Raw genomic sequence first — 27278 nt, 5'->3', positions numbered from 1 at the left:
GAGCATACGTTTTTTGGTGCATGTCCTATTAGACCTTACAACATTACCTACACCAGATCGATTGGTTCGATGATTTCTTCCAATAAAACAGAATTGAAATCTTCATGCGATCTTGTATTACGACAATTTCTATCAAAATACGATCAACGAACTTACGTTGTGAGGCAATTGCTTTTCTAGCCGTATTTAGTTACCTTGTTCTTGTCACATACGGTTCCTTCGGCGGCGGGCTCCATTTTCGTTACGCATTTATTATTCAGCCGACACCAAAGGGTCTGACACACCTCCTGTAACGCAGGTAACATGAGGGCTTTAGATCACAGTGATAGTACAATCCTTAATCTACTGCGTGCTTTTGTTATAATCTGTAACAAAGTCCTTTCACTAGGGCATAGTTACAACGAATTCGACTTCGAAACAATCAGGGGCCAACATATTTGGCGTGTTCCCTTTAAAGTTGTTGTTAAAATTATATGTGTATATATATATATATAGCCTCTAGCGTCTGCTCGATCTTCACACACGACAACGCTATTTACTACGGATCAGGTGAGCTGCAATTAGCACTCGAACTCCATTTATTATGTGTAAACATCATCGACCTGGCAGCATCAATCAAAAATTCGAGACGCCGAAAAGCAAAAAGTCGAAATTGACCCGTGTGATGGGTTTTTGGCCCAAACGTGATCTGTTCGCAGACGCAACCAGCTTAACTGACGCAGTATGCACAGTAATATATTACTGTTCATTAAATCGTTATTCGCTTCATTAATTTTTCGTTCACACCCCCTTCCGCCCGTTTGGCGTGCAGTAACGGGATCGGGATCACGAAATTATGCAGGGCTAAATAATAGAGCCATGCCGTTACTCACGAAAATTAAACGAAAGAGGCTTCCGAAGTCCTCCGTCATGTCCAATGTGGGTGCAATGATAATGGCGATGATAGTAGGACGGTCATAATTTGTGCCGTTTACGTTATCTGACCACAGGATCAAAGTGAGCTGTATCGGCTGACTCACTTTCTCAGCTAATCTCGATGATAAGAGGCAAATCAAGACGATATTGTGAGCGGTCGTGGTGATGGGGCTCTCGAGAAGGGTCTGCGGAGGACAGTTTACCCAATTAGCTGCGTGCGTCAAAACAGGCTAACCCTGAATACTGCAAATTCAGTTTTGCCTTATAGTGTTATATACGAGTACCATTCCTAGCGATCAGATGGGGCTTGCACACTGTGTACAAAGTTAACAGATGAACGTATGCCGTCATATGCAGTTCACCGCACCATTGTTTTCCGTTCACTGGCAGGCAAGGTATGACAGTAACAGCAGGGAACTTGGTCGTTCTCACATATTTATTATATATGTAGATGAGCTCGAGTATGGAAAGCAGAGTGTGCTTGATAGAGCTCACACTGCTAGCTAGGTGAAGATATACCAGAACTAACTGTCGTTCTGTAAATTCCTATGAGATCTATTAAGTTTTATGTTCGATAAGTTACTCGATGTGTTCCCCTTTCCCCGCGCAGAAAGAACAGTGCCGGCATCAAGCGCTTAAATACGTATGCACATACATTTACATCGTATGTAAATAGCTCATTATTCCACTAGCCTGTATAGATTTCGTCCCTCGCTGGCTAAAATGTGCCATAATCGGCTTTAAACGTTCGAGTAGTTATCAACAGCAGAACGAGATCTAGAAAGAAACTTTTTGGAACAGGTCTTGGCAAGAAATTGCTAAAACAGAGCATGCTGCGTGTCCATGTAAATATTTGTCTTCAGGCCGATCACTCTACGCACGCTTGAGAGCTTTGAAAATTGCCTATACCTAATAGTCATTAAAATCAGATGTTCTAAGGGTAAGTTGTCGTGACGAATGGATTTAATGTAACGCCGCACTGTGTGCTGTACGGTCTTCGGCCGAAGTGCGTGCATAGGGCCAAGTTAGACAGAACGGACATTTTGTTTTTCGTTGATTATTTTTAGTTGCGGGCCAAATGACACATTTCAATCTGTATAGTTTGATTTTTCCAGTATATTGTTATCGAGCCATTATCTTTTATTACTGTGAAAACGCCCTCTCTACAGTATACGTGGGTGGTATGCTTAAGCTAGCTTCAGGTTTATCGATTTATTATGGGGCATTAGTTTACTTCAGCACGTATAAGCTAACTTGATACAATGCATCCTTCGATAAATCGAACCATCGCTTAAAATTGATGGACTTCTGAAAAAGTTGATCCTCAAGTATTCACTAGCCTAGCTTTATTTATGATATCGTATTATACAGTTATGACATAACACTAGATAACAGGATCTGTCAGATTTATCGATGCTTGAGCCTGTTTTTCATTAAAAGAGGTAGGTCAAATGTGTTTCCGCTATAGTTTGTCTGTAATAAACTCCGTTTAGATATCAAGCCCAAGTTATAGAGTATCTTCGTTATCTACTTCGGATCGTTTTTCCAACGCCATATTCCTGGCGATGCTATGTCCATGCTTGTACCCTTTGACTAGCCAGAGGTTCGAGTATGCTAAGGATAATCAGTGACAAACAACTTGGCGGAATGTGGGTTTGCCCAGAGAGGGTGATGCTTTCTCAATCACGCCAGCGAGCCATAGCATTGTACATGCTGCTGGTAGCTTCACTTAATTTGACCGATCGGACACGTACGGACATCAAGTGTATTCACATCTTAGGTAGAAGGTCGTAAGTTCCCAATTGTATGCTCGTTTATCACGGCATCAGCGAAGACGACAGTTTTTCCATCTCTGGCCTTCCGCCCGCACCTTAACTCAAGTTCCGAAATTGTCGAGGATTGAACATGCCATGAATTACCTTGCCAACTGCACGAGATTCAGTTATGTAAAGGGTAATAGGATAGAGGAATCGAACACAATTTAAAAATTGGAAAAAAAAATACAGCTCAACCAGAGGTCGGCAAATTGTTCTTAAAGCTATAATAGTTACCTCCGTTTTAATTTAGGTTAATGTAGGCGCAACACGTGGAGCGATAACAGTAACTAATGTGACCATATTATAAGTAAATATATGGAGTGGCATATTTTTTCGCCAAAGGAAGTGGGTGGAAAGGAGTGTGATTTTGACGATGAATCTAGTATGTACATAAAACAGTAGAATTAGCTTATTTTCTTATGAAGGGGATAGCGCACCTTAGGGAGGATCATTTCCTCATGGAACTAAGTGCCCGTTTGAAGCTATGGCTCTTGTTATGTTAAATATCTGGCGGCCGCTTCAAACTTAAGGAGTGGCTGAAAATTCAATGTGCGGGTACATGAAATCTATTTTGAGAAGCAATTTCATCTCGTAAGTGGGTGTAACTACTGAGCATTCGTACAGACTCGCCGTTCTATGGCTGTACTGAATACGATGGTACGGATTTAACCGCCAAAAATAGTTAATACACAGTAGAGCGCCTGGATACGAATACAATGTGGAGCTTTTTCGTTAGCTGGTTCATTGTACCCCCAACCGAGGCGTGTTTGGGGTAGCTAAACAATCCTCCACGCTTCTCGGATTGACGAAGTAACGTCTTTATTAATTTGTCATTTTTTATTTCGTGACTGATGATAGCCAACGATGCGATGTTGTCGCGATTTACGTGATTTGAGCGTAGATCGGATAGATGCGACAACTATCCTTAGCGGAATCTACTAACTATCCGCTTTTGGAGCTCAGCGATTGCCAATATCGTCGCGCAGATGAGAATCAACGGTGCAAAGAATGTTCCGACTGAAATATTTTACGCTGCTCTGTAAACCGCTACTCCCGTTTAGGCCTGTAGGATAGAACTACCAGCTTCGCGGTAGGCTTCGCTTTACCAATATTGAAATAACTGCATCGTTATCGATATCGTTATTGGGATGCCATCCGAATGCGTTGACGTCTACCTCGCCTAGAGTTGAAATCTACGAATTTGGGCTGTCCAATAGAGGTATAGTAGCAGCGCATATCGTGACTAGGTACTGAAGTAACGTTATAAAAATGAAGAATCGCAACTCTTTTTATGTGTGTCTCTTAGACAGGGCTGTACGCTTGGCCAATGTATAATATTTGTAGCTTAGTAGAATTCAAGAGCTAGCTGTCTATTGAATTTGCGCGTTTTAGCCTGTGTTACACACGAAAAAAACTGGGCTTAATCACATGTTCGTCCCATTAAAAATAAAGGGCCTCCGTGAATGCTTTTTCGTTAGTTTCCTTTCGGGTTCTCTCTCCCTCTCCCTCTCTCTCTCTCTCTCTCTCTCTCGCTTTCAAAAACACACACACACACACACACAAACATGCAATTAAGATCATTAGAAAAGCATGTTACGTAAAGCAAGCTCGTTTATGTTCGCTGACTACGACCGCATCTCGTACTCAGGTCATGCCTGTGTACATATGCATGTTGACAAACGCACTGATATGTCACGTACAACATAAGCAGCACTTCTGTAACGGCTGATGCTGTTTTTTGTGGCTATTACGAGAGATAAAGCGCCGCAGGAGTGTGGCTTTCTTATAGTGGAGAGGAGATTAACTAAAAATGATAGTTATCAGATCGAAATATTTTTGCTGTAATTAAATGAGGGAAAGTAAGGAAGTTTTCTCTTTCTATGTGAGCCGGAACTACCGATTTTGTTATTTCGAGTGTGGGGGCAGCATCCTAGGAAGCGCTTAATTGCCATGTCGTCTATTATTTCTTCAAGTTAACTCAAATCAAAATTACTTAAATCACCTATCACCATCTTGTTCCTTGCTAAGCAGATATACTAAACGGGCTTTTTGATGATTTTAACTTTGCATGTACAGCTCCCCATGTAACGTTATATCTAGAAAATAGAGATAATGCAAACTAAAATTTTCTCGTTAAGCTTTATAGTTTGTGCACACATCAAGGCCCTTGCTTTGTTTATTTTTGTCGTAGGCGTTCTTCACATTTTCAGTAGGTTTGTGTTTTAGTATCTTCTTTGATGCACCCCTTTTAAGTTCAATTTCAAATCTAACTATTCCAACGTAATGCACCAGCATCAAAACACACAGTGCGTTCATTCAAGGAAGATGCGTCTATCGTTTGATAAAACACTGACGTTGTGCCGATGTGATATTTTTTGATTTCTTTTATAATACACCTATCCCATAATTGATAGTTATAATAATAGTAGTGGTAAAAGGTTTCGGTACTTAGAAAATTAGCAAACTAGGTACATTGCAGCCTAGCACAAACGAGGACGATATGCTTACCTCGATTCCGTCGCAGTATTTGGCTTCCGATCCGTATTGTAGCCGACACTGATGATCAGCATCGTACATGGCTCCCGGTGGCAACACAGGGAAGGTAAAGTTGTGCGCCAATGGCTCGTCGTCTAGACAACGACCCCAGTCGCGGCTAAAAATCATTTGATGCTTTCCTTTAATATTTTATTATTGGCTAAATAATGCTGGTAATTGAAAAGTATTTTTTGTTCTTTTTCCAATTGGATATATACCCCAATAAGCATTTAGTATGCGTACTTGTATTTGTGTAAAAATTACTGTCCTAATCCTACCGGTGTTTTTCATAGGTAGCTGTACGTCTCGCTGTTTAAGTATGAGAAGCGATCTGACGCCTGGTTCATTCTTCTTACTACATATATATATTTATATGTAATTGTGAGTACTCCTTCCATACAAGTCCCGTTGGGACGTTACAACATTGCCGTTAAAGGAAATGCTGGACATTTTTTCAAGCTATTAATCATCTTTCTGTGTTACTACAAGGTGTTGCAACGTATACAAAGAGGCCTGTTGCACAAAATTAGCCTAAACTGAGTGGCCTATACCTGTGCTAAAGTAATTGCTTCGAATGCTTGACCTCCAATATTGCAAAGAGATGCGAGGTGTGCTAACGGATCGTTGGAGAAACGTTTTTACTGCAGGGCTAGACGGTTAGTCATCTACCTAACAAAGATACCCGGTGCTTACAATCGTCCCAGGGTAATAATCTGGTTTTGCACGCCATCGGTTCTCCTTGCTATAAAGCAACGTTCAAGAAGTACATATATATATATATATATAAGCGAATTTCTTCTTTGCAGCTTATTCGGAAACGCCACATATTAGGACGGGCTTAGGTCCTTTTACATGGATAACCCTAACCTCAGCTAAGCTTACTTCCCAGTCAATGTTCATTGCATATTCTTCCCTACATTTTAGCATTACATAGTAAAAGGTTTCAGAAAATGTACATAATTAAAAAATAAAAAAACGCTTTGTATACTTTTAGCCAATTTTTTCTATGCTTATGTGGTAAGTTTCTCCTGTTCTGTTCAAGGTTTCGAGAAAATGCACACATATATACTACACTTCAAAGCTTCACGGGCAACTCTGCAAATTTTTGCAAAAACTACTTGAGTCCTGTCTAAACCTGCCAGATGGAAGACTTCAGTTCAATTGATTCAGCCACTCGAAGCGTCTCTATGACGGCAGTATTCGAAACGCAGAACGGTGTCGTTTTAATAGGGAAATTTCACGGCAAGCAGATGTTTACGCTTATTGGTAGCACGGATGCTCAAATATTCTTCTAAGCATTTCAGATCTTCTGTTTCGACAAAAATAATGCATATATAGTAGGCTTTATCCTTTAATAGCATATGTAAAAACTACCCTCGGATGACACAACGTATTTTGTAGACGCGGAGTATAATAATTAATTAATTAGATAAAAAAAACACGGCCCTGCAGTTTGTGAGAAAGTATAAACATGACTCAGCTGTCTGCGTAAAACAATTCTGCAAAGTATCGCTCTGCAAATAAGTCAGTCGAAAGAAATTTATAGATCACGCGACGTCATTCCGTGGGAACGTAATCGATCACCGACATAGTGTTGCGATGAACATAACTAAAATCGAGTTTATCCATCTGGCAGAGCAGGCCGTTACGTTAGGTTCCTTCAGGCACCTACTAATTGACCGCGGACTAAATAATTTATCCAACAATTTTAATTATGTATCTTTACGATAATCGTTAAGATACCCATAAGGCACAACTTGGCCAATTTCTATACTCCCAAATCTAGCGAGCTATACGACGTAAGTGTTCACTTTTACGCAAACAAACTTACGCAACGGTCTTTAAGAATACACCAACGAATATCCGCATTTAGTTAATTTATTTTATTCGTACACTTAGACTTACATCACGCACAAGTTTTAGCTATATGCCCAGCTCAAAGCACGATAGGCTACTTTATCCTTACGCAAGCAAATCTATAACCTATGCTATATCTAGTTTCCATATTATACAATAATGTAGTTCACGTTTCGTAGTCCGACCGTTCACGCTGGTAAATAAGCAGTAATATGATTAGGGTACTGGGGTCTAGTAGATCAGCGTTAAGCTTCCCGTCAAGCAGATCAAATAATTTAATTCATTCTAATTTGCTTGTTATAGTCAGGGTGAAGGACCTCCTTGTCGTTTAGTTGTTTCAGCCAGGAAAACAACACATCACATCGCGCATACAGAACAACGAGCAAGATTAGGCCAATGAAGGTGAGCTAGATTTTGTACTTTGGTACACGCAAGCGGCCTGGAAAACGAGAGCCTATTAGGTTGAATCAGCAAAGCCTCGAACAGGTAGGAAACTACTGGCTGACCCATCCACTAATAACTTCTCTGAACCTGAACATACAGAAAAGCAAAGAAGACTGCTGTTTAGACGCGAATTTCTCGATTTAGATACAATGCATTACTAAGCCTTAAAAACGGACAACATGAATCGAGGTAGCATGCCTTCAAGTGGGGTAGCTATACTATTTATTATATAAGCACCTGTTCAGAACAAATTGGAGTTAGGCAATGGAGTTGTGAAGCAACTCAGCCATAACTCACGTAAGCTATGGATAAGCAAGACAGATAAAATCTTAGACTGTCATCTCTCTTATATATGGACATAGCTTTTTCTTTCTTTATTGTCTTCATCCCAGTCGTCCGGCTTCTGAACTTTTGACATAAGTAAACACTTCAGTCTTCGGCAAGACAATCTTATTTCTCCAATGTTGGCTCACTTTACATGGCCGATCGAACAAATACCTTTACACACCGCGATTTGCGCATTTCAAAGCTATTTTGTACGGTTATGCCGTTAGCCTGTTTTCGCCTCTTCTACTGATACCTTCCTGAAAACACGAGTCGGTGGTTCCATTCGGTCACTTTGCGCGGCTTTTTCTTTCTTTCTTTAGACCAGGTTTAAGTCCAAAATATTTATTTTGTCGTCTATGAAAAATTGGCCCATGTGTTATTGTCCATCCAGTAGAAAACACAACAGAGTGAGACGATGCTTTTTCAGCAACGAAGCTAAACGACCCGTGGCGTTAAGATCATCTAAGGTATGCTTTGTATCTAATTTCATTTTTTTGTAAAAATGTTTCCACTTGTATAATTCTATCAACAGGCCCTCTAAGGACACTGGGAGCGATGATCGCGGCAGTCAAAGTAGAAGTTCCGGCGGTGTGCCTCTATTAAGCATATTGTTCATAGCCTGTGCTTGCAAGGTCTGTATTTACTGAACTTTCTGTCGGTGGACCAATAGGTCAAAATAAGGAACCGCCTTCGTATTTTTGGGCTAACAGCATACCACTCAAAGGAAACATTAACGAAGGCCCCGACGCCGTTTTGCCGTTTGCAGATTGCAATTAGTACTCGCATGCTCATCCAATGGATAAACGTTAACTAACCGAAAAGTCGCCTTAGGTGATTCATCTAGCACTTACGTACCGTCTAATCATAACGGTACAGAGTAATATATGCGAACATATATGCAATAACAGCGGCAGGACGAATAAGCCCATGGGCTGGACACAGAATGCCGAGCGGTAGCATCGAAGAGAGGCAGGTTTGTATAAAGCAGTATCGACAAAAGACCCAGTCGTACGGGAACCGCGGACAGACAACAAGTAATCGTCGGTAAATTTAAGGATCGACATGTTGGCCGCCGCCGCCGCCGTCGATGGCTATGATGATCCTTGTACCAATATCAATACATTGGTACGTCGGCAAGGTCGATGGCTACTAATATTTGCTTAAGGAAAATGGCACGAGAAAACCATGTACTCTTCGGTGGCAGACAGCGGGAGGTAAACTATTTATTTGTAGTTGCAAACGTTGACATACGTAAATGTACCATTGCATGTGTATGCGTGTAGAGCCTTAGCGTTTGGCCTATGATAACGTAGATACAAGGGTGTCTCGTAGACGATTTGTGCTGTGACTGGCCCAAAGCTGATTTGCACATGGGCACACTCATAGATCTGTTTATTTTGTTTGTTTCAAAATGAAATAGGTTTGTAGCAAATGTCAAATACATACTCGAGGAAATTCGTGATCTCCTGACGAGAACAGTTCGACCAGACCAGCGGCGACGTATCTGAATTCAGATGTGGGGCCATAACATGTTGCCGTTCACCGAGCGGAGCCTGGCAGCCGTTGTGAGGCCCATCGTGCGACATTCCGAAGCTGGAAGTTGGCAACAAAAAACAAATGTATAAAAATTGTTTATTTAATCACACTTGTCATGTAGTATAGTCCGCATATAAAATCATTGTTAAGTGTGATGTATAGATGGCGGGGGTTAAAGTGATGACGAGCAAGGACGACGAAACCCACGATTATATTCACTAGACATATATTGGTTCTTAGTTGTTGGTGACATTTCACGCACTTCCATTAAGAGGGATCTAAGTTACATCTAACGTGGTAGACCTACTCCTGAGCTGATGATGTTGCCTGTATCTGCAATATATTGATAATCGCATTTGAAGCACAGAAAGCAACAATCTTCTATGGTCAGGACTAGTCAATAGAGGTAAATTAGTAATACAATTACAGTGTACAAGTATGAATGTCATCTATGCATAGCCACACGATATAGGAATAAAATGGAAGGTTAGGTAGAATACATATAGAATTCTTCTTCAGTCCTAGAACAACCTGAAACTGATAGGCTGTTGCTTCGTCCAATACGCCGTAAACACCGTAACAAAAAACGTCGACCCATGTTTTTTCAAACATCGTAGGCTCGGACGTAATAATAAGCAGATTCTTGCATATACTTAAATGTTTCGAGTTTTACATCCAGTACTTCAGCTGTTTGCTATTGCTTTACATGGCTCTTACGTGCATGATAACTTTCCTAGCATACGCACGATATATTGAATTGATTTTTTTTTTGTTTTGAAGAAACCTGGTCTACAAACAACATGACGTGCCCTAAATAACAGTGGTGTTAAAATTTGTGCCTTAAAAACGTTTTCCTTGACGAACCTATTCCTCCGGTCGGCTTTTTATAGCCGTCGCATCCTTCTTGGACAGCCTAAATTTTTCATACTAGGCAGTTCACACTGAAAGATCTGTGTATGCTAGGTTATGTCATATTTCGTACTAATTATATTAAGTGCGCACTGACTTATAAGATCTAGCTGTGCTAGCACCACAAGGCAATCTCACTCACTTCGCGTTCAAAATTTCTACTCTTCAGTGACCTGTGACTGAAATTCCAACCGCGTGGTGGATATAATCACTCATTATTTTAACATTCTAAGAAGCAAAGACAGAATAAATAATTTAATCCGTAATTTCATTCAGTAGGCCGTGAGGTACAATACGCGTTTACCGGACAATTAGAGAGAAAATCTTTCTCTTGCAAGTTAGGTGATGTCTCGGTCTTGTATTTTATTCTCCCATGGATTCCTTGCCCTCGAACAGAGGATAACAACCTACGCCCTGAATTACTTATGTCAAACGTTAAAGAAGAGAGTGTTTGAGAGAGAACTATGGCCACGGACGAACAGATCTTCCAATGTCTGGCATCCGTTACGCAATACATTGGCGACATCTTTTCGTATATTTAACTTGCAATGCGTTAGTAGTTTTCTTCCATCATGTGGCGTACCCTGATGTACATCTCAAAAATTTTAAGGCACATATGCTCGACCATACAATTGATGTATGAGGTAAGGTATTAGTGTAATTTTTTCTTGTGTGTGACGGCTGATCTTCCAGGATTTCGTCGCAGACGTAAGGCAGACTGAGGAATACGCCGAAGATTCAATGATGTCGGCGATTTCCAAACAAAGAAATATCTCTCACTAGCGTATCTGTAACTGCCATTCACTTTCTTTAGTTCCTAGCCTAAGGGGCTAACAGGCCGCCTCCAAAAATCTGCTTTTCTAATTAACGAATCGGGTCTAATAGAAACCATGAATCCGGGCATACTTGTGTTCCGAGACTCATTGAAGCCTCCTTCAAGCTGGCCAAAAAAATCCCTCGGACCTGATCTTAGAGAACGACAAAAATACACATTTATTAGAGATAGCTAACTAAATGTTTGCTTATTGCTTTGCCTTTACACGTCTAAGTGTAGTCAGCCTAGATTTACGCTTTCATAGAGGTATAAGCACACCGTTATTATCATGACACATTTATTAACGACAAAACAGACATCGCTAGTGAATCAGCTTCTTTATTTCTTTGTTCGAATCACATCGATGTTTCTCTTTTTCCTGCTCTCTTTTTCCTTTTTGCTGCTCATCCAAACAATTGTACGTATATTATTTGTGAAACGCCCGCATCTGTGTCACCCCAGTTTGCTGCTACCGTTGTTTTGGTAGCTGGCCGTCAGTATTAGATGCCTAGGTCGACTTATTTTTCCCTTTATTGCCTTCCAAGCCTATTCAGAACTTCTTCCATCGCTTATTTACTAGCAACGGGTGGGGGCCAACGGTCCTACTGTACGCACTCGTTCAGTCTCCGACCTGCTTGCCTCTTTCTGGAGGCAACACTTGCCCGTAAGAGTCAGTGTTCGCGAGCAGCTAAGGGATTCGCTATACGGTGCACGAATGGCACACATGGGATGAAGTCGGACTAGGGTCAACAATGGGGTTTGTAGAGGAAACTCGGTATCGGTCCGGCCTGCTTCACATTGACGCTCGGTTGGTTGCTTCTATGGCTACTGCCGTTGTTCTTATCAGCCGGAGACGTTATCTGTGTTTGGTGGTCATTGTTTGTGAGACTCAGAAAGCCCCGCTTGTGTCTTCGCTGAACGATGATAGCAGTAGTGGCTACATAGCCGCAGCGGCAAGACTAGAAGTCACAAGCAAGGCAGATAGCTAGGTTGAGACAGATATTGCCGATATGGGGATGGCTGGGTAGCTGTTGCCCCTCAGCATTTTCTCTCCGGCTCGTTTTGTTCCTTTTTTGCCGCCGGCTTCGCTTGTTGCCCATGCACAAACCCCGATTCCTTCCATCTGCTATTCGAAAAACAAGCGTTTAGAAAGGACGTAGATAGGGGTTGCTAAAAGTGGTCGTATAGACCACCGACAGTATCTCACGAATCACAGGCAAGGTGATTTACATCTATTTATTATTGTATTATAATAGAAGTATTGGCCGCTCGCCTGTCAACAGAAGCCGTACTAAATGGTGTGTGGCGTCAGAAGGGACTTTGATATTATCATTATGTGCAACCGTGTGTACTTCTTGTACGCTTCTATGCAATAGGTCGTCAAGACTCAACGCTGTACGTGCACAGGTCTTTTTTTGGGTTTCGACTTGACAAATATTACAGATATACATGCATACAATCGGTTAAGTAAAAAATTGCAGCTTTTTAGGCATGTATTTTTACTTGTAACTTTCAAAAGCAAAGAAAAAAATGCCTACATAAATAGCAATGACGCGAAATTAGGCCTATCAAAAAACGACGATTGTCAAAAGCGGTTTGACATTATGATGTCAGATTCTACAGCTTGCAACGCATCTCGCAATAATGACAGCGTACTCTAGAGCAAGATATCTGCATGACATTCAAAAGGCTTTTAGAATATTGCCTTCTACATACAAGTAAACTAAGATGCTCTAACTACTATTTTCCTTTACTATTCGCTCAGTATATTTACTATATTACTTTTACCCATTTAATGAACCCACCAACAAACACAAAGTACATTGTATCAGTCGAGGTCTATTTCCAAACCATACTTATAACCAAATATGTTACTATATGATATGGGGCCGGCCCACATTCACATAGAACATACCGAAACTCAGAGAGACATCGTCCATTTAGACCTACGTGGGGATCATCGTCTTTTCAAAGTCGACGTCGTTTGTGACTCAGCCGTATTCACTATTCTGTGGTGTATAACAACCCCTGCCTCTGGACGGGGCGTGCCCGCGGATACAGTGACTAATGCTAAATTATTTGCACAGTACTGGAAAGCAGCAAGCTCGACAAAAGACAAAAACGACGGAAGTAGTTCTAGCCGGCTAGAGCCAGAACTACTTCAGTTGTTGCTGTTCCAACGGGCGTCAGCGGTGCTTTCACAGCAACACCGTTTTTTTCGAACGATTCGCTTGTTAGACCCCAGGCTTTATTGCCTTCTAATAATAAACCTTTTTTTAATCATCTTACTTGACATCACTTCCCCTGGTAGTGTATGGGCCAGCTCGGTCTAGCCAGAATCCGGCATATAACCGCGAACCGTTTACGGTATGATGGTGATTCTGCAATGAAGCTAACAGCGATAGCCCAAACCGGTGGCAATGTCTGGCTTGTTGCTCGCCTTGTTTTAACCCCGCGCACAGTCTCCCCCGATGTCCACTTTAGCCTTGCGTTTTCTCTAACTCGGTAAAATATGGACCACGACACGACATCAGACCGCCGCTGAACATATTGTCGTCATTGTATTATGGCGACAGCACTCGCAGCAGCAGAAACAGCGGAAGCCTGCGGTGCCGATGTGTTCTGGCCGTGATGCTTGCAAGGATCACATGTGGACAGCGATGGTTGAGGAGCAAAGCAAAACGAACTATCGGCACTCGTCAACGAAGACCACCACCAAAGGCCTGCTCTATCGCAATGGGCTTCTTTTTAGCCCCCATAGTCGCTCCTGACGACAGAATGAAAGTATGGTTTATCCACCATTCGGACCCTCTATAAATACGTGTATTTAAAGACGTTTACGACACTGAAAGCTGCTAGCATAACTAGTGAATTGCTAGCGTTTTACTGTCTGAAGCCATCGAGATAAGATGACAGCCCGATTTTAATGTGATTTATAAACTCGCGCAGAAGTGAGCAGCGATACTAAGTGGAGCTACAAAATCAGTAGATTGTACAACTGGATAGCGTGATGCCAACGTGAAAGCCTTAGAACAGGATTGTTTCCGCCTCTTTGTTTGAGTTTGTATAAATTGATATGATTTTGTCAGTAAAATGATTGTTATTATTATTATTATTATTATTAGTGCAGTCAAGGCGTAAACATTCGTTTTGTTCAACTTAGATAACGAACTAAAATAAAATCTAAAGACGGTCGCAGATGACAAGTTTGCAAATAGCATTATGTTATGACCCTGCAACGGTCATTTGCAAGGTGACGGGGGCAATTATAAGCTATTTACAACATCGAACTAACTAATAAGAGCAGATTCCTCATGGTACCTAAGTCGCAATGCGTTTTTCACGATACAATGGTATTAACAAGTGAATGGGAAAGAGTTAGGGTGACACTTCTAGTACGTGTAGAGGCATTTGAAAACAAATAATAAAAAAAGACCCAATACAGCTTGTGGTAGGGGTGCATGGTGAACCCAGAACGGGCAGAGCTGTCCGTTTGAAATTAAATGTTAGATAAGGTTTCTTCCTTAATGTGCCAGCGATGTTGTTTCTCTGGCCGAGTACGCAAGCTTTACCCGGACCTTTCAGGCCACCTTCTTAGATTATAAATTCTCTAACTGGCAACCGGCAACATTAGGAGCGCAGCATCCACTTGGACGTGCTACGTTTGTCGACTTCGAAACCAATTCGTGCCCACGCTATTATTGTCCTAGAATATAGGACGTATGCTATTTATCAGTGTTATCATAACAAACGCATCAATACGTATCAGTCATTTTACAACATATTTTTAAACGTTCCCATTGATGTCGCCATTTGAATGGAAGTCCTTCAAAAATACAGAACCTACCACACCCTCTACAGGATTAATGGAAGTTAAAAATCATATGTGAATAGACGTGCTTATATTTTGCTCTTTTTTCAGCTAAAAATTGGCCTTGGGCGCTATATAACGTTCGGCTGTGAAGTCTCTTTGAACACCGCCACGAAGGCGTGTGCAGGCTCAGTCCCGCAGCCATACAATCTTCATTATTACGAATAGAGGAAAATCACAGACGTTCAAGTCGATCGTCCTCAACAGATTTACCTCATCTGGACTGTTGTAGCCCACAGCGATCGGTCGCGACAGTAACAACTGAATAACAAATGAGTCCGAGCGAAAAAAAAAAAAACGTCGGCGAAAGGAGCCTGTGTAGAAGCTTATACACATACGAGCACATTTAAGTCAGATGATTGGGTTACTGATTGACTATTTGACATCTTTTTTGCGAGTTCTTGTCGTCCCGGCTTTTGTGCGACGCGACAAGGTGACACTGTTTATATACGTACGAGTCTGTCTCATAGAGATTCTCTAACAATCTACAGAGCATGATATAGCCAGCAACGCCAGCCATTCCGTAGATGGTCAGTCGCTTTGAAATGATATGTTCAAAGGTGACCGGCTAAAATCGATCTCGTCGAGCGGTAAAACGAAAAAATCACAACATACATACATACATACATACATAAAAGCTTTAGTCCGTTTCATTGTCGTTTAGAAAAAGCTACATGCTACAGTCGTTCTGGTAAGTAAATGCCATAAATACACATGTAATTTAACGCTGTTTTCCTCTCGTTGGTATTATTAAATACCGAATCAGTGATGGCAATAAATTTTTATCTTCCAGCTATGTAAATGAAGACCACCAGCCTTTTGACGCGACTTGGTTAAATTAAACATTGACTGACAGAGAACAAAGCGCATCCTCTCGGAAATGTTTTGTACCTATTTATCACGTGAATGTTCACTGAACTTACTTGTGTCCCATTTCGTGAGCGATTGTGTAGGCTAAAGTTAGTCCAGAATCCTCGTTAACGTTACAACTTCTTTGGGGTTGGCACATCCCGGCGACTTCGGCAAGACCTAGAGTCGTACACGGCTGGGAACCCTTTGTACAGATGTTATTCCTATAACGTACAGTAAGAAAAAAAATAGGGAAATTAAGCAAGCTAACTAGGCATGGGCAAATGTTTAAGTTATAAATTTAATTTCCACCTGGCACTTACAGCATATGGGTTTGTATACTACGTACCGTTTGTTTATGTTCGTTCGGAATATACTTGCTATTGTGCTCTGTAACAATAAGCAAATAGGTAGCAAAATAACATTTATGATACAATGCGGTAAAGGTAGATCGGTTTTAGATTGCATCCGCCTATACAAACATATTTACGGAGAGAATTAAAAAGTTAGTGCCTACCCTGAATATATCATTTCTTACTGTCATATGGGTAACGAAGTAAACAAGCCTTATATGTTTTAATCGAACTTTCAGCCGCTTCATTAATTAAACTGCTATTAAAAACTATTGCATCTAGACACTACTAATAGCCTTTCCAGTCGTTTCAGATACCTCAATGATCTTTTCACGAGGTACGATTTCTTCCCCTCGCTTTCTGAAAAAAACTAAACACGTCCGACTGATGCCATTTGGCTCACTAGCCTATATGTATATCTGAGCTTAATCCGTGCCTCAGATATAAAAGCGTGAAGAAGAGCCCACCATGTTCTCGTTACCGTTTTTCGTGATTTTGTGGCATTCTTTCCTGTATTTGATTACATCGTCTCGATCTGTCGTATGCAAGTTAAAGCGCTCACTAGCTATTACTCGAGTACGATAAATAGGTCCCAACTAGTAACCAATCTGCGAATACCCGAATCAAAAAGAGGATACAGAAAACAGGTACACTTGCACAAGTAAGAGTCAAATTTACGATACGACGCTTTGGGCGAACAAAGGAACAGAAAATTATCGATATTTTAGAGGCAGTACAACTGCAGGCTAAAAGTATGTCGCTCTTGGTCCTGTGAGTATACATTTAGCGATATTATGGCGGTAAAGAGCAATTTCATGATATATTGAGATTAACAAGACATTAGAAAGGGATATTGAATCTCAATTTGTGTGAAGTTTGGGTCCTTCGCAAGATTGGCCAAGCATTGGCTTGACCCTGCCATCAACACGGTCGTTATAACGCGATGTATGTTACAGCAGTTTATGTAAAAGAATGAATTCAGTGATTAAAGTAAGCCTTAATTTTGTTATACCGCTGTTGCGTACGGTTAAAAAATAGTACAGCTACCGGAATTTATATTAGGACCACCGATGGAAAGATTAACATTAGTGTGCCAGCCTCTCTGCTCCGATTCCTCTCTAGGCCACATAGATGACCTAGCAGTACTACTAATTCAGAGCGGTTTTTTAACGGACAACACAACGGAGCTTAAAAATATTTAACGGTTTCCGCCGTCTCCTAACCCATTCTGGCACATCCCTAACTTGGCGTTTGTCGTTGAACCACTTCGACCTTTTACTTTATTTTCTGTCTGTTCCCTTCTTTGTGCCGGCAAACGTTTCGTTGTTAGTGCCCTAAGCTGTCGTTATTGTCTCTGCTGTTGCCATCATTACCAACTTCCTCACAACAATAATGGCCATCAAGATCATCGTCATCATCGACTCTCACCCTTCATCGGTCTCAAAGCCTTAACTTCGATTCCGTTACTTTTATGTGCTACTCGCTGCCTGGCTCTTTGCCTCCCGCTATGTTCTATCCTTTACTAGCTTACCGCTTCGCATTGCTTCCTTTAGTTTTTCTTCTTCTTTCATAGTCGTTCCTTAGCGATCCAGCGGCACCTTTGCACCGATCGACCAGTGGAAGACAGTAACGAAGGTCTTCGGCAAAGGCCGCCGGTAGATAACGTGTAGGGCTCCCCAAAGACGCGATGGAGTACCGCCATCTCCACCGCCTAAAGGTTTCACTCGACTAAAGCGTCCACTCCTGCACGGCGATAGATCGCATCATTACACGAATGAGGATGAGGGCGCTGAGTGCCGCAAGATGAGCTTTTTGTCCCGTCTTCTTTTTCTTTCCCCTCTGTCTTGCTTACGCCTTTTGCTGTTTCCCTCGTCCTTCAAAAGGCTTCAGTTCATTCCATTTTGCACAGCCCTTGCCTTCTCTTTTTCACTTTCAACCGCTCTTTCTTTCCTTCTCCATTTCTCGAGACCTTTTTGACATTTATCGGACACGGAAGGGGGGGGTTTCGTTAGTTTACTTGATATCACCATGCCCCGCCATCGCGAGTCTTGCCAAGCTAGCTAGGCGCTAACGTTGCAGTCTCAATTCTTATTCTTTGTAAGTAGCCGGTGGGTCGACCAGAGGATGGAGATCCCTTGTCTTCTAAAATTTTCTCCGAACTGGCTGCAAGGTGGGCAGACAGTTACGCAGTAACCCAAACCCCACTTCATTCAATCCCGTTCTATTCCCTCTCTTTAAATTTTTGTCGATGTTGTCCCCGTTAAGTCCTTTCTTAAAGAGAGAGGAAGACCTCCGCGCATCGGTTTCATGTGCAGTAGTAGCACCAACGCTAGCAGCAAGGGCGGTGGCGGTCGAAGCACCGCTATCGCTCCTCTCGTGCCTTCCCACGGAACCTCACGAACCGATGTAGCTCACTAACCCACTCACAAGCGCGTTGGAACTTCTTCCCTTTGTCTCTAAATTGACTGGTTGATAAGACGACAGATCGCTCGAGACTCCGTAGGACATAGCGGCGGCAGCACCAGGGATAGTCGTCGTCGTGGTAGGCTTGGATGCTGTAGCTCGAGTACTTGCTCAGACTTTCCGGAGCTTATATCGTTACCTTCGTTGGTATATTAAACCAACTCAACTAACTGACTGTCACTTGTACACTTTATGCCGATTGGACAGCTGCGTTATTTAGATATGCGTCGAAAATGTTGTTTAAGGCGTTTGATATGGAGTAACGAAGATGGGAGAAAACCGTCCCGTGCAATATTTTTCCGTCGTAGCTTGCGCCTATTTCTACGTATATTAGATAATAGATAAGGACTAGATGCAAGAAATACTCCGTATATGAATGTGAAATAGATTTTGCCTGATTGAGTATAAGTAATAATTATAACCGCAATAATAATTTATTAGGTATAGTGATATGTCATAGAAGTGTGTCTCTTGTTTCTAGAGATAAACGCCTTATAAAACGCTCATTAATATTTTACGCTTATATGGCCTATTTTTCGAAATTTGCGATTTGGCCTGTTTGTCGATTTGATTCAGACAACACAGACTAGTGTATTTAAGCATATATTTCTATGCGCGAGAACTTTTATTTATGCACGTGCTCTGCCTTTTTAAGCTAGAGATGAGTCAATTGGTCGGGCCTAGCAATCAACCCACTAAGGCCCGTCAGACAGAATCTAACAAGCTTAACCCTAAGCACACAATGTTTAGTATACCAACCTTTTCTACTAAATGAGATACAATTTGCTTATGCCTAGAAAAACCAGAATTTTTCATGGCTGAACCGTTTGCTGTTCCTGCCATTTCCTCCATTTATTTCACGCAAAGCACAAGTTGTCTAATCGCTTATTTTTTGCTCAACGTGGTTATCTGTTCCCCGGGCTTCTGGGAGCCTTTCGAAACGAAACATAGCTGGCTGACTTATATGAATGATTGATCGACTATACATGTCGCCCTATATACGGAAAGCTAACCGATAACAAATACACTTGATAACACTTCGCAAAGTACGTACTTGACAAGGGAAGATAGAAAGCTCTAGAAGAAATCAGTGAACATTTATCGATGAGGCGCAGTTGCCTAATAGGCGCTCAATTTGATTTTCGTAGAGTGTACTGCCAGCGGCAAAAATAATTCACCGCTATTAATAGTAGGATCTGATGAATTTCAATTCTTTCGGAGTTGTTAGGGTCGGAACGGACAAACCTATTTACTACCGGATGGATTGTATCTGTTTTCCGCAGTCACTGTATACACCTACTTGATGGGCACAACGACATCAAGCTAGGCTGTTTTTGAGAAAGCTTAATTTTATTTGTACGTATACAACTATTATATATTTAGTTATTTTTATTTACTAATGACTTAGTCATAAACTACCGATAATAGTTCGTGCCGCCGACAGTGTTAGTTTTACAGATCGCATCAAACCGGATAACACGTAAACATATCTTTGGCTCTCTTATGGCACTGTAGCATCCTGATCGCGTATGTTGACTTGGTAATATTGAATGTACAATATTTTCTTCTCCCTTTTCGACCGTATAGTGTTATACTTTTGGCCTTGAGAGCAGAGAACTTTTTGTAAAAATAAATAAAGTACACCAATGCTCGAACCTGGCAAGAAACGATTCAGCCATTATTTTCCTTGACAAAAACATAAGAAAAACAACACCTTGTATCTGTTGATTCGTTGGCTGGAAGCTTTGTCATTAACCCATCGAGACATCCGATCTATTCCCTTCAGCGATCGCTTCGATCAACCGCTGTCTCCATCGATAGATCGAGATCGAGCATCAGACATCGCAACAGAGAGATGGTGCGTCCATAGCATCGATTGCAATAAATCATAGCGCGTTCTGAGTGATGGTAGTAACAACGACGCAGCTGATCATGATAGTGGTTACGCTTCTGCTACGGGCTGCGCTGTAAACAATGTTGATGGCTGCGTCCCTCAGGAGCGCGAAGGCGCGGTGGCTGCGAGGCCCATTTCATGAGAAACTATTTGCTGGACAGTATGAAGGATGATCGTGAAGCAGAACTTGGCCGATATCATGACGTGCCGCTGTTGCTGCTGCTGCTGCTGCCCCGCGGCCAACTTTTCTGGGAGCTGCTAGTGACGCCGACAACGCGGAGACGAACGGCCTTGACAAGAATGTCCGTCGGTAAGCTCATAGATGGAGTCAACAGATTATGCCATATATACATGTAGTAAGCTTACGAAGCAATATGAACGACGGCCGTCGTAAACCCCACTCGACAACGATTGCTGATGACAAACGAACAGCTAAAGGTAGGCAGTAAGGTAAAGCGCTTTTTGCTTTGCTGGTTTGTGGCGTCTTGTTAACAAGACTGGTTTGACAAGACCGGATTGCGCGTCTCGACGGCTTCAGCAACTGAGACGTTCCCTATCGTAATGTATGCGATACACAACGAGCCCGTTGTATATATCATACAAAATATGTTATTGAAAGACAAATAAACGATTAGTAGTAACATTAGTTGCACAACAAAATTAGAGTAGTCGTCTAGAGCATGATTTATCATGTATTTCTTGATTACGTCATAATATGAGAATGAGCTTTGCACAAGCATGTTTGAAATAGTGTTTTCAATTATTGAGTCCCTTTTTAGTTTTGAGTACTCCTTTTCTAACATAATGAGGCATAATACATGAGGTAGTAGGTAGTTTGAGAAACGAGTGATTCCAGTTTGTTGGGGTTGTTGCCATGCTAAATATATAGATATATACAATGGTTGAAGAAATCTGTTTTCAGTGCTGGTTGAACATACATAGAGGGCCAGATGAGAGATCTTGGTGTGTTAACCTGCGTATCGACAACCGGGATCAATCTACACTTTAGCCCCCAGGGCTTTGTTCCAAAACTTCCCGTGAAATACTACAGGTGGTAACTGATCCAAAGCCGACGACGCTTGTGGTCGTTCTTAGATATTGCTTCTGGGTGGATTCTGTGCGACGGATAGCGGAAGGAAGTCTCCTAACTTGCCCCGTATATACACGTCGCCTTCATATCTACTACTCTATAGCCGTGCCATCTGACCGTCTTAGATAACATGCACTCTGTGGTTTGCTTTTCCATTGCTGATATTTTCGCCGTGGCTATAGTCGCCAAAATCCACCTAAAGTCGCCTTAGTGCATGTAAGAATAAAGAAATATTGCCTCGACGTATGAATCTGCGGTTTGCGGATCGTTGTAAGGGTCTCATACCAAATTCCCTCTGGGCGCAACGTACAGAACATGTACAGCCAGAAGGTCGCCTGTCATACATTGCCAGTCATGTTGCAGACGCTGAGCCCTGCTATTCAGCAAAATAGTCTAAGCTATGCGGGTACCATACGGGTTTGCAGACTATGGTACTTTCTACTGGATCCTCGCCTAACTCCAAAAAAAATATACAAACACATTAAGATATGCGCCGTGAAATGTACGCGACTGTGTGCACCTATAGACGGTTCAATATGTATGTTACATGGTATCTTTGTGGCATATAGATTTGTGAAGGTGTGGGCTGTGTGTTTCGGGCAACACCCCATCTCTTTGATTTATGAGAAACAGCGTCTTCAGCGTTTATCTGACCGGCATCTCTACACTTCGTGTTGGTTAACTCTATATGACGTGGTGTGTAGGGTGCATCCATTTTTAGGCTAATGACAGTTCTATAGTTTTCAATTTCTGGCGAAGGACCGCGATCGTGCTTTCGATACGGACCATTTTTGAGCAGGAAATATTTCCTAGGTTGAAAACGTTGTTACGAGTCTATTACAGTATAAATGGTGTTTTCCCTGCCTTAAAAGTACATACGCGATATTTCAACGATGATCTCTACAGATACTTGAAGAAAAAAGTCAAACAATGTCTACAATGTAATAAATAAGGAAAACACCAATTTTCTATCAAATGTTTAACTTTTATTAATGTGTATGTAATTCGTATACATTTTTCGGTTGGCAGATAGTGTGATCTGCTGGAATCTTATTCTTTTATCACAAGGCGCTTTGTATATATGTTTATACTTCACACACACATATGCTTGTCAAAAACAACGATTTGTACCACAAGCTTGGCATAATCAGTGTGGCTCAAGCGGTGCGTTCACATCTTTGGTGCATGACCTCAAAGTGATTCGATTGTCAGTTATAATCTGCCTATCGAAGAGGCTGTCATTGGATAAAAGGTTCTTATTTATAACTTTTAAAATAGCCCCTAGAAATGACGCCTGTCCTTGGCAGTTTGAAAAAGGTCTCGTCGTACGTTATTTGACCCATTGGATCTGCGAAGTTAGAAGAGCTTTTGACAACTGGAGGTTATAAGCAAAATTTTTTTTCAATATGCCTAATATTACAGGCTAATAGGATACCTCCATTGCCGGTAAAACATTGCACTGACTGGATAAAAGCAGTAAAATGCATTTGGGCGTGGAGATTTATATGTAAGATATTTTTCTGCGACTCGAAAGCAATCATTGCAACACAAGAGAGCTACGGCTTGTTCAGCTGCTTCTCAAAGGTCCAGTGAATCGTTGACCTGACAGGATTACCCAGCGACTACCAGTTTGCAAGATTCTGCTTTAAAGACCAGTCACACTGCATTATTATATCATATTATTACCTAAACCGTATTATTGCTATACGGACACACAGAATATGCCTGCGTGTCCCAGCACTAAGTTAAACATATAAAGTACTCCAAGTAGGTGCATCACCTTACATTTATTAAATGCCATCCTTAGGATATGTGATAATATTATACAGTCTGTGCATATATGTATCACAGATATTACTTCTTTTATGCTAGATACTTACTTGATTTCTCATAACTGATATTTGCTGGACATATGCGACCCTGCAAATATAGTTTCAGGCCAATGAAAAAATCGAAGGCGGCATGAAATACAGAAGCACTAATTCTACTCGCAAACGTATAATCAACAAGGTATTATCGATGGGATTAACACTAATATCGCTACCGTCCATATTCGCAGTAGCGGCCATCTTCAGGGTAGCTTTCGTGCCCCTTTCATTCCCATCGAAGTAGCCTAGCTGCTATGGGTTAGTTTATCATAGGTATAACTACGTTTAATCTGCACTGTGCGGATGGGCCAGGTCTCGGCATTCACCTTAGTTTGTCTTTCGTCCTTCTATCTCTGTGTGCTACATGCTAACTTGTTCCGCCGCATACTAGCCTGACTGCACTACTCGCTTCCATGCTCATGCATAGGTCGGCATCAGCTTATAGAATGTCTATGACCGATCCGTAACATCGTACTAGGTTACGGAGAGTATGTGAAGTTCGAGCCTTTGTACAGTTGTTGCCGTCACGGAAGAATACAGAAGATCCGCCAGCGTGGCGGTCATGATTTGGACACAATCTGGGCACCTTTGGGAGGGTTCCTAGGGCACCACGGACAATGATAGGATATATGGGGTCCGGGAAGGAGGGAGACGACTTAAGATGCGCGGCGTACATCTCATCATTTGCACTGGCTGACCCCTCCTGGGCAATCTTTCTTTCCCTCCCGGCAGAACTTATATGAACCGGCAACGGCAACTGTGACTGCTATTTCCAGTTAGCTTAGTGCTCCAGTTAATCCTCAGGGCGTTTCCTGCTCCTTATTTCTAATTACTAACCAGGGCAGCAGGAGTTTGACTGAACCCAGCGTCAAAAGTTACACGTACCAAGCAAGGATTCGCTGGAAGTCATTGCTCCTTCTATGGTTGTGTCCAACTATAGGAGCATCCTCCATGACGCAGGTTAATGAGAACAATAAACTTCCAATGAAACAACATAAGGATCCGGGTGCTGTAAGCACATGTGGAGGATGAAGGGTGGTCTCGGTAGCTCTACTTATGGTCCGGGCACTGTCATACAAGCATCCTGCTGCAGAACTTGAAGATATTTTGGAGCTTCCTGATAGTAACGTATATGGCAAATATGACTACCTTGATGCAGGTAAGATAACTGATGTCGACACCAATTTCGGCATAGCACTGTTCGTTCGGCGTTTAAAGTAATGGGAGAAAGGTCAATGGTTTACCAATGTCATGTGTCCTTATAAGAGGCAAAAGTGGGGAGGAAAAAGTGCTATACATATTCTACCTTAGAGATTTCTATGGTAGGACTAGTAAAGAAGTTGCTTAAGATCAAACCTTTTAGATATTAGCGTAGTTGTTCACAGAGAAAAACCCCAAGATAATTCACTGAAATACCAGTTTCTCAATACTATACAAATATGCTCAGATACTCTGTGTAAACAATAAATGGATGATAATTTTTATGTTTGGTTCACTACTGAGACTGATGTAGCGCTGACGTAAGCGTCTTCTCTTTTAGAGGTCAAAAAAATATGTCGACCATATGCAATATCTAACGATTAAAAGATTTTCCTCGATCTGCCAATCTGGTTAGAGGGAGTAAGAAAGTTTTGACAAATTAGAGCCAAGGTAAGTATACAAAATTGTAACAGCAGAAAAAAGGAAACGCACACGAGACTGGACTGGAAAAGAAGTTAAGAATGACAATTACTTTTGGAAACTATTTAAGCGTAATTTGAGCTTACAGATAGTTTCTATAGAAAGCTCAAATAAAAAAAGGCAAACCATATCTGTGCGCGCTGATGCTGTAAAAGCTGCCTGCAGTCTCCCACAGTATTGACACAAACAAGAAATAGAAGTGCTATAACACTCCGATATGGGACTGCGCACGAAGATGCTTGTCTTTGACAATCCAAATACGACCGTAGCGAACTGCAAAGGTACCTCAGGACGCCTCTCTAATGAAGTAACATTGCCCTTAAGATAATGAGCTGTAGTCTAGCACGGGAACACGAGTCGAATACAAACAGTTCTAGAAGACGCCACATAGCGGATAACAGTGTTCACATGAATTCGTAAAGAGGAAACTTCTCCAGCCCTTATTTCAAGCAATAAAATATCTACAACCTTGCATACAGCGTGGAAACTTATACCGTACAATTTCACAGTGGAGAATCGAACGAATATGGATTTCGACTGCAGCTTCGGCTGGCTAAGTTTCTGGTTGAAAGGCAGCTGAAGTCGTTGTTACAAGCTCGAGCTATGATGTGTGTATACAATCTGTGTGAATAAAAAATTCGGATTCATTTCCTCAAAGGTAGTTAAGTCGAGGGACATTATGACCTGGTCCAAATTGAGTAATCAAGAGGCAACCAAACGAATCCAAGGTCTCGTGATTGTTTATAAAGCAATCCTTTTCAAACCTCTCATTTTTAAATCCGCCTTAGCCAGTGCCAGCAAATTGCGCAATACAATTGTACCGGCAACATAACTGACGACGACAATTGCTATTGTTACTAAGAAAAGTTCTACGAAGTGGCACGCAAATATCATACAGACAAAGAGCGGCCCGGTAAAGTTCTTTGGAAAGCCACTCCGAGAACGCAGCTTATTCTGGCTTGGTACGTCTAGCCGAAGAGTGAGTCTATCGACTCACTCTTCGGAGATTGAACAACAAGCCTCTGGCTCGCTTCGAATGATTTACTTCTTGCTAGCATCAAGCATGCACTTTCATAGTGCGTACTTTGGTACACTGTACCAAAGTACGCACTATTTCATTGTCAGAAAGGAACCGAACGTAACAAAAAATAATTACTAGCTTGAAAAAGAAAGCCAATCTTGTACATAATTTCTTTACACAGAGCAAGGCATCGAATTAGCGAATATATGATTTACATTGCTTTTGCGTGACGACGCATGCCGCACAGAAATGTCACAATAAAACTCCCGATACTGAAGGAGAAATAAATGTGCGATTTCACAATATATTTATTTCGTCCTGCATTTTCGAGGTTTACACAGTATAAAGCGTACGAACTTCGCAGGGATCCGACATGCTGGGGCGGCAGGAACCCAGCTAATGTATGCAAAAACTCGGTCATATGGGGTGATTGAATACATTCTATCATATCTTGCCTCTTTCAATAATAGAAACAGTGAGGGTGGACATGTCTGCTAAACCGCTCCTAGATTCGGTGCCCATCAACACTCAAGTTCTGTCTGTGCGTATACAAACGCTGCCCTACGGTCAGAGGAGCACTCTGGAGCAATAGAGAAAAGTCTTTGCTTCCACCTGCGCTTCGTTAGTTACGATCAGCTGCTGGACGCCAGACGCGTTACTGGCGACGCCAGCCTTAATACACTTCGCATAAGCTGAGCTTTAGCCTGGTTCGGACTTAACCCATATAGCACAGAGGATCTTTTTCCTTTACTCTCTACTATAAAGAGAGCAGGCCTTGCTGGCTAGCTTACTCGTGGCGTACGACAGGAAAACCTATGTGGAAGCAAGTCAGACACTAGCGGGGACAGTACTAGCCAACCGGGCCATCCTCAAACTGGTCTATAGACGAGGCCTGGCGAACCAACGCGGTTGAGGGGGGCGTGAAGCGCGCACAGTGTGCGAGGTTCGGGGATCGCTGGAACCCAACCGCCAGGCCATTTAGGCTCCCGGCCAAGTCTTCTGGGATTATTTTCCCCAGGCATCCACTGACGGATG

At 41.9% G+C, this 27278-nt stretch overlaps 1 protein-coding gene across 13 annotated transcripts in view; it reads right to left on the bottom strand.

The window, feature by feature from the left end:
* The window catches only part of LOC111254967 (A disintegrin and metalloproteinase with thrombospondin motifs 6-like), a 236974-nt gene that overhangs the window by 52402 nt on the left and 157294 nt on the right, over positions 1–27278 (bottom strand). For 11 of the 13 annotated variants that reach the window (XR_015318072.1, XM_086976289.1, XM_086976290.1 and 8 more), the window contains 5 exons: positions 15949–16098; positions 9342–9488; positions 5241–5385; positions 873–1100; positions 195–287 (listed from right to left, as the gene is read on the bottom strand). Coding sequence is in view for 12 of the 13 variants with exons in the window: in XM_086976289.1 (XP_086832415.1) it covers positions 195–287; positions 873–1100; positions 5241–5385; positions 9342–9488; positions 15949–16098 (763 nt within the window). In the remaining variant the exon portion in view is untranslated. The remainder of the gene's footprint in view (positions 1–194; positions 288–872; positions 1101–5240; positions 5386–9341; positions 9489–15948; positions 16099–27278) is intronic. The other 2 variants (XM_086976291.1, XM_086976292.1) reach the window with 1 other exon arrangement.

This window comes from Varroa destructor, unplaced genomic scaffold (assembly GCF_002443255.2).
Source record: "Varroa destructor unplaced genomic scaffold, Vdes_3.0 BEIS01000007.1, whole genome shotgun sequence".
Lineage (NCBI taxonomy): Eukaryota > Metazoa > Arthropoda > Arachnida > Mesostigmata > Varroidae > Varroa > Varroa destructor.
The sequence above is the reverse complement of the archived record's forward strand: the minus strand, read 5'-3'. Positions and strand labels throughout refer to the sequence as shown.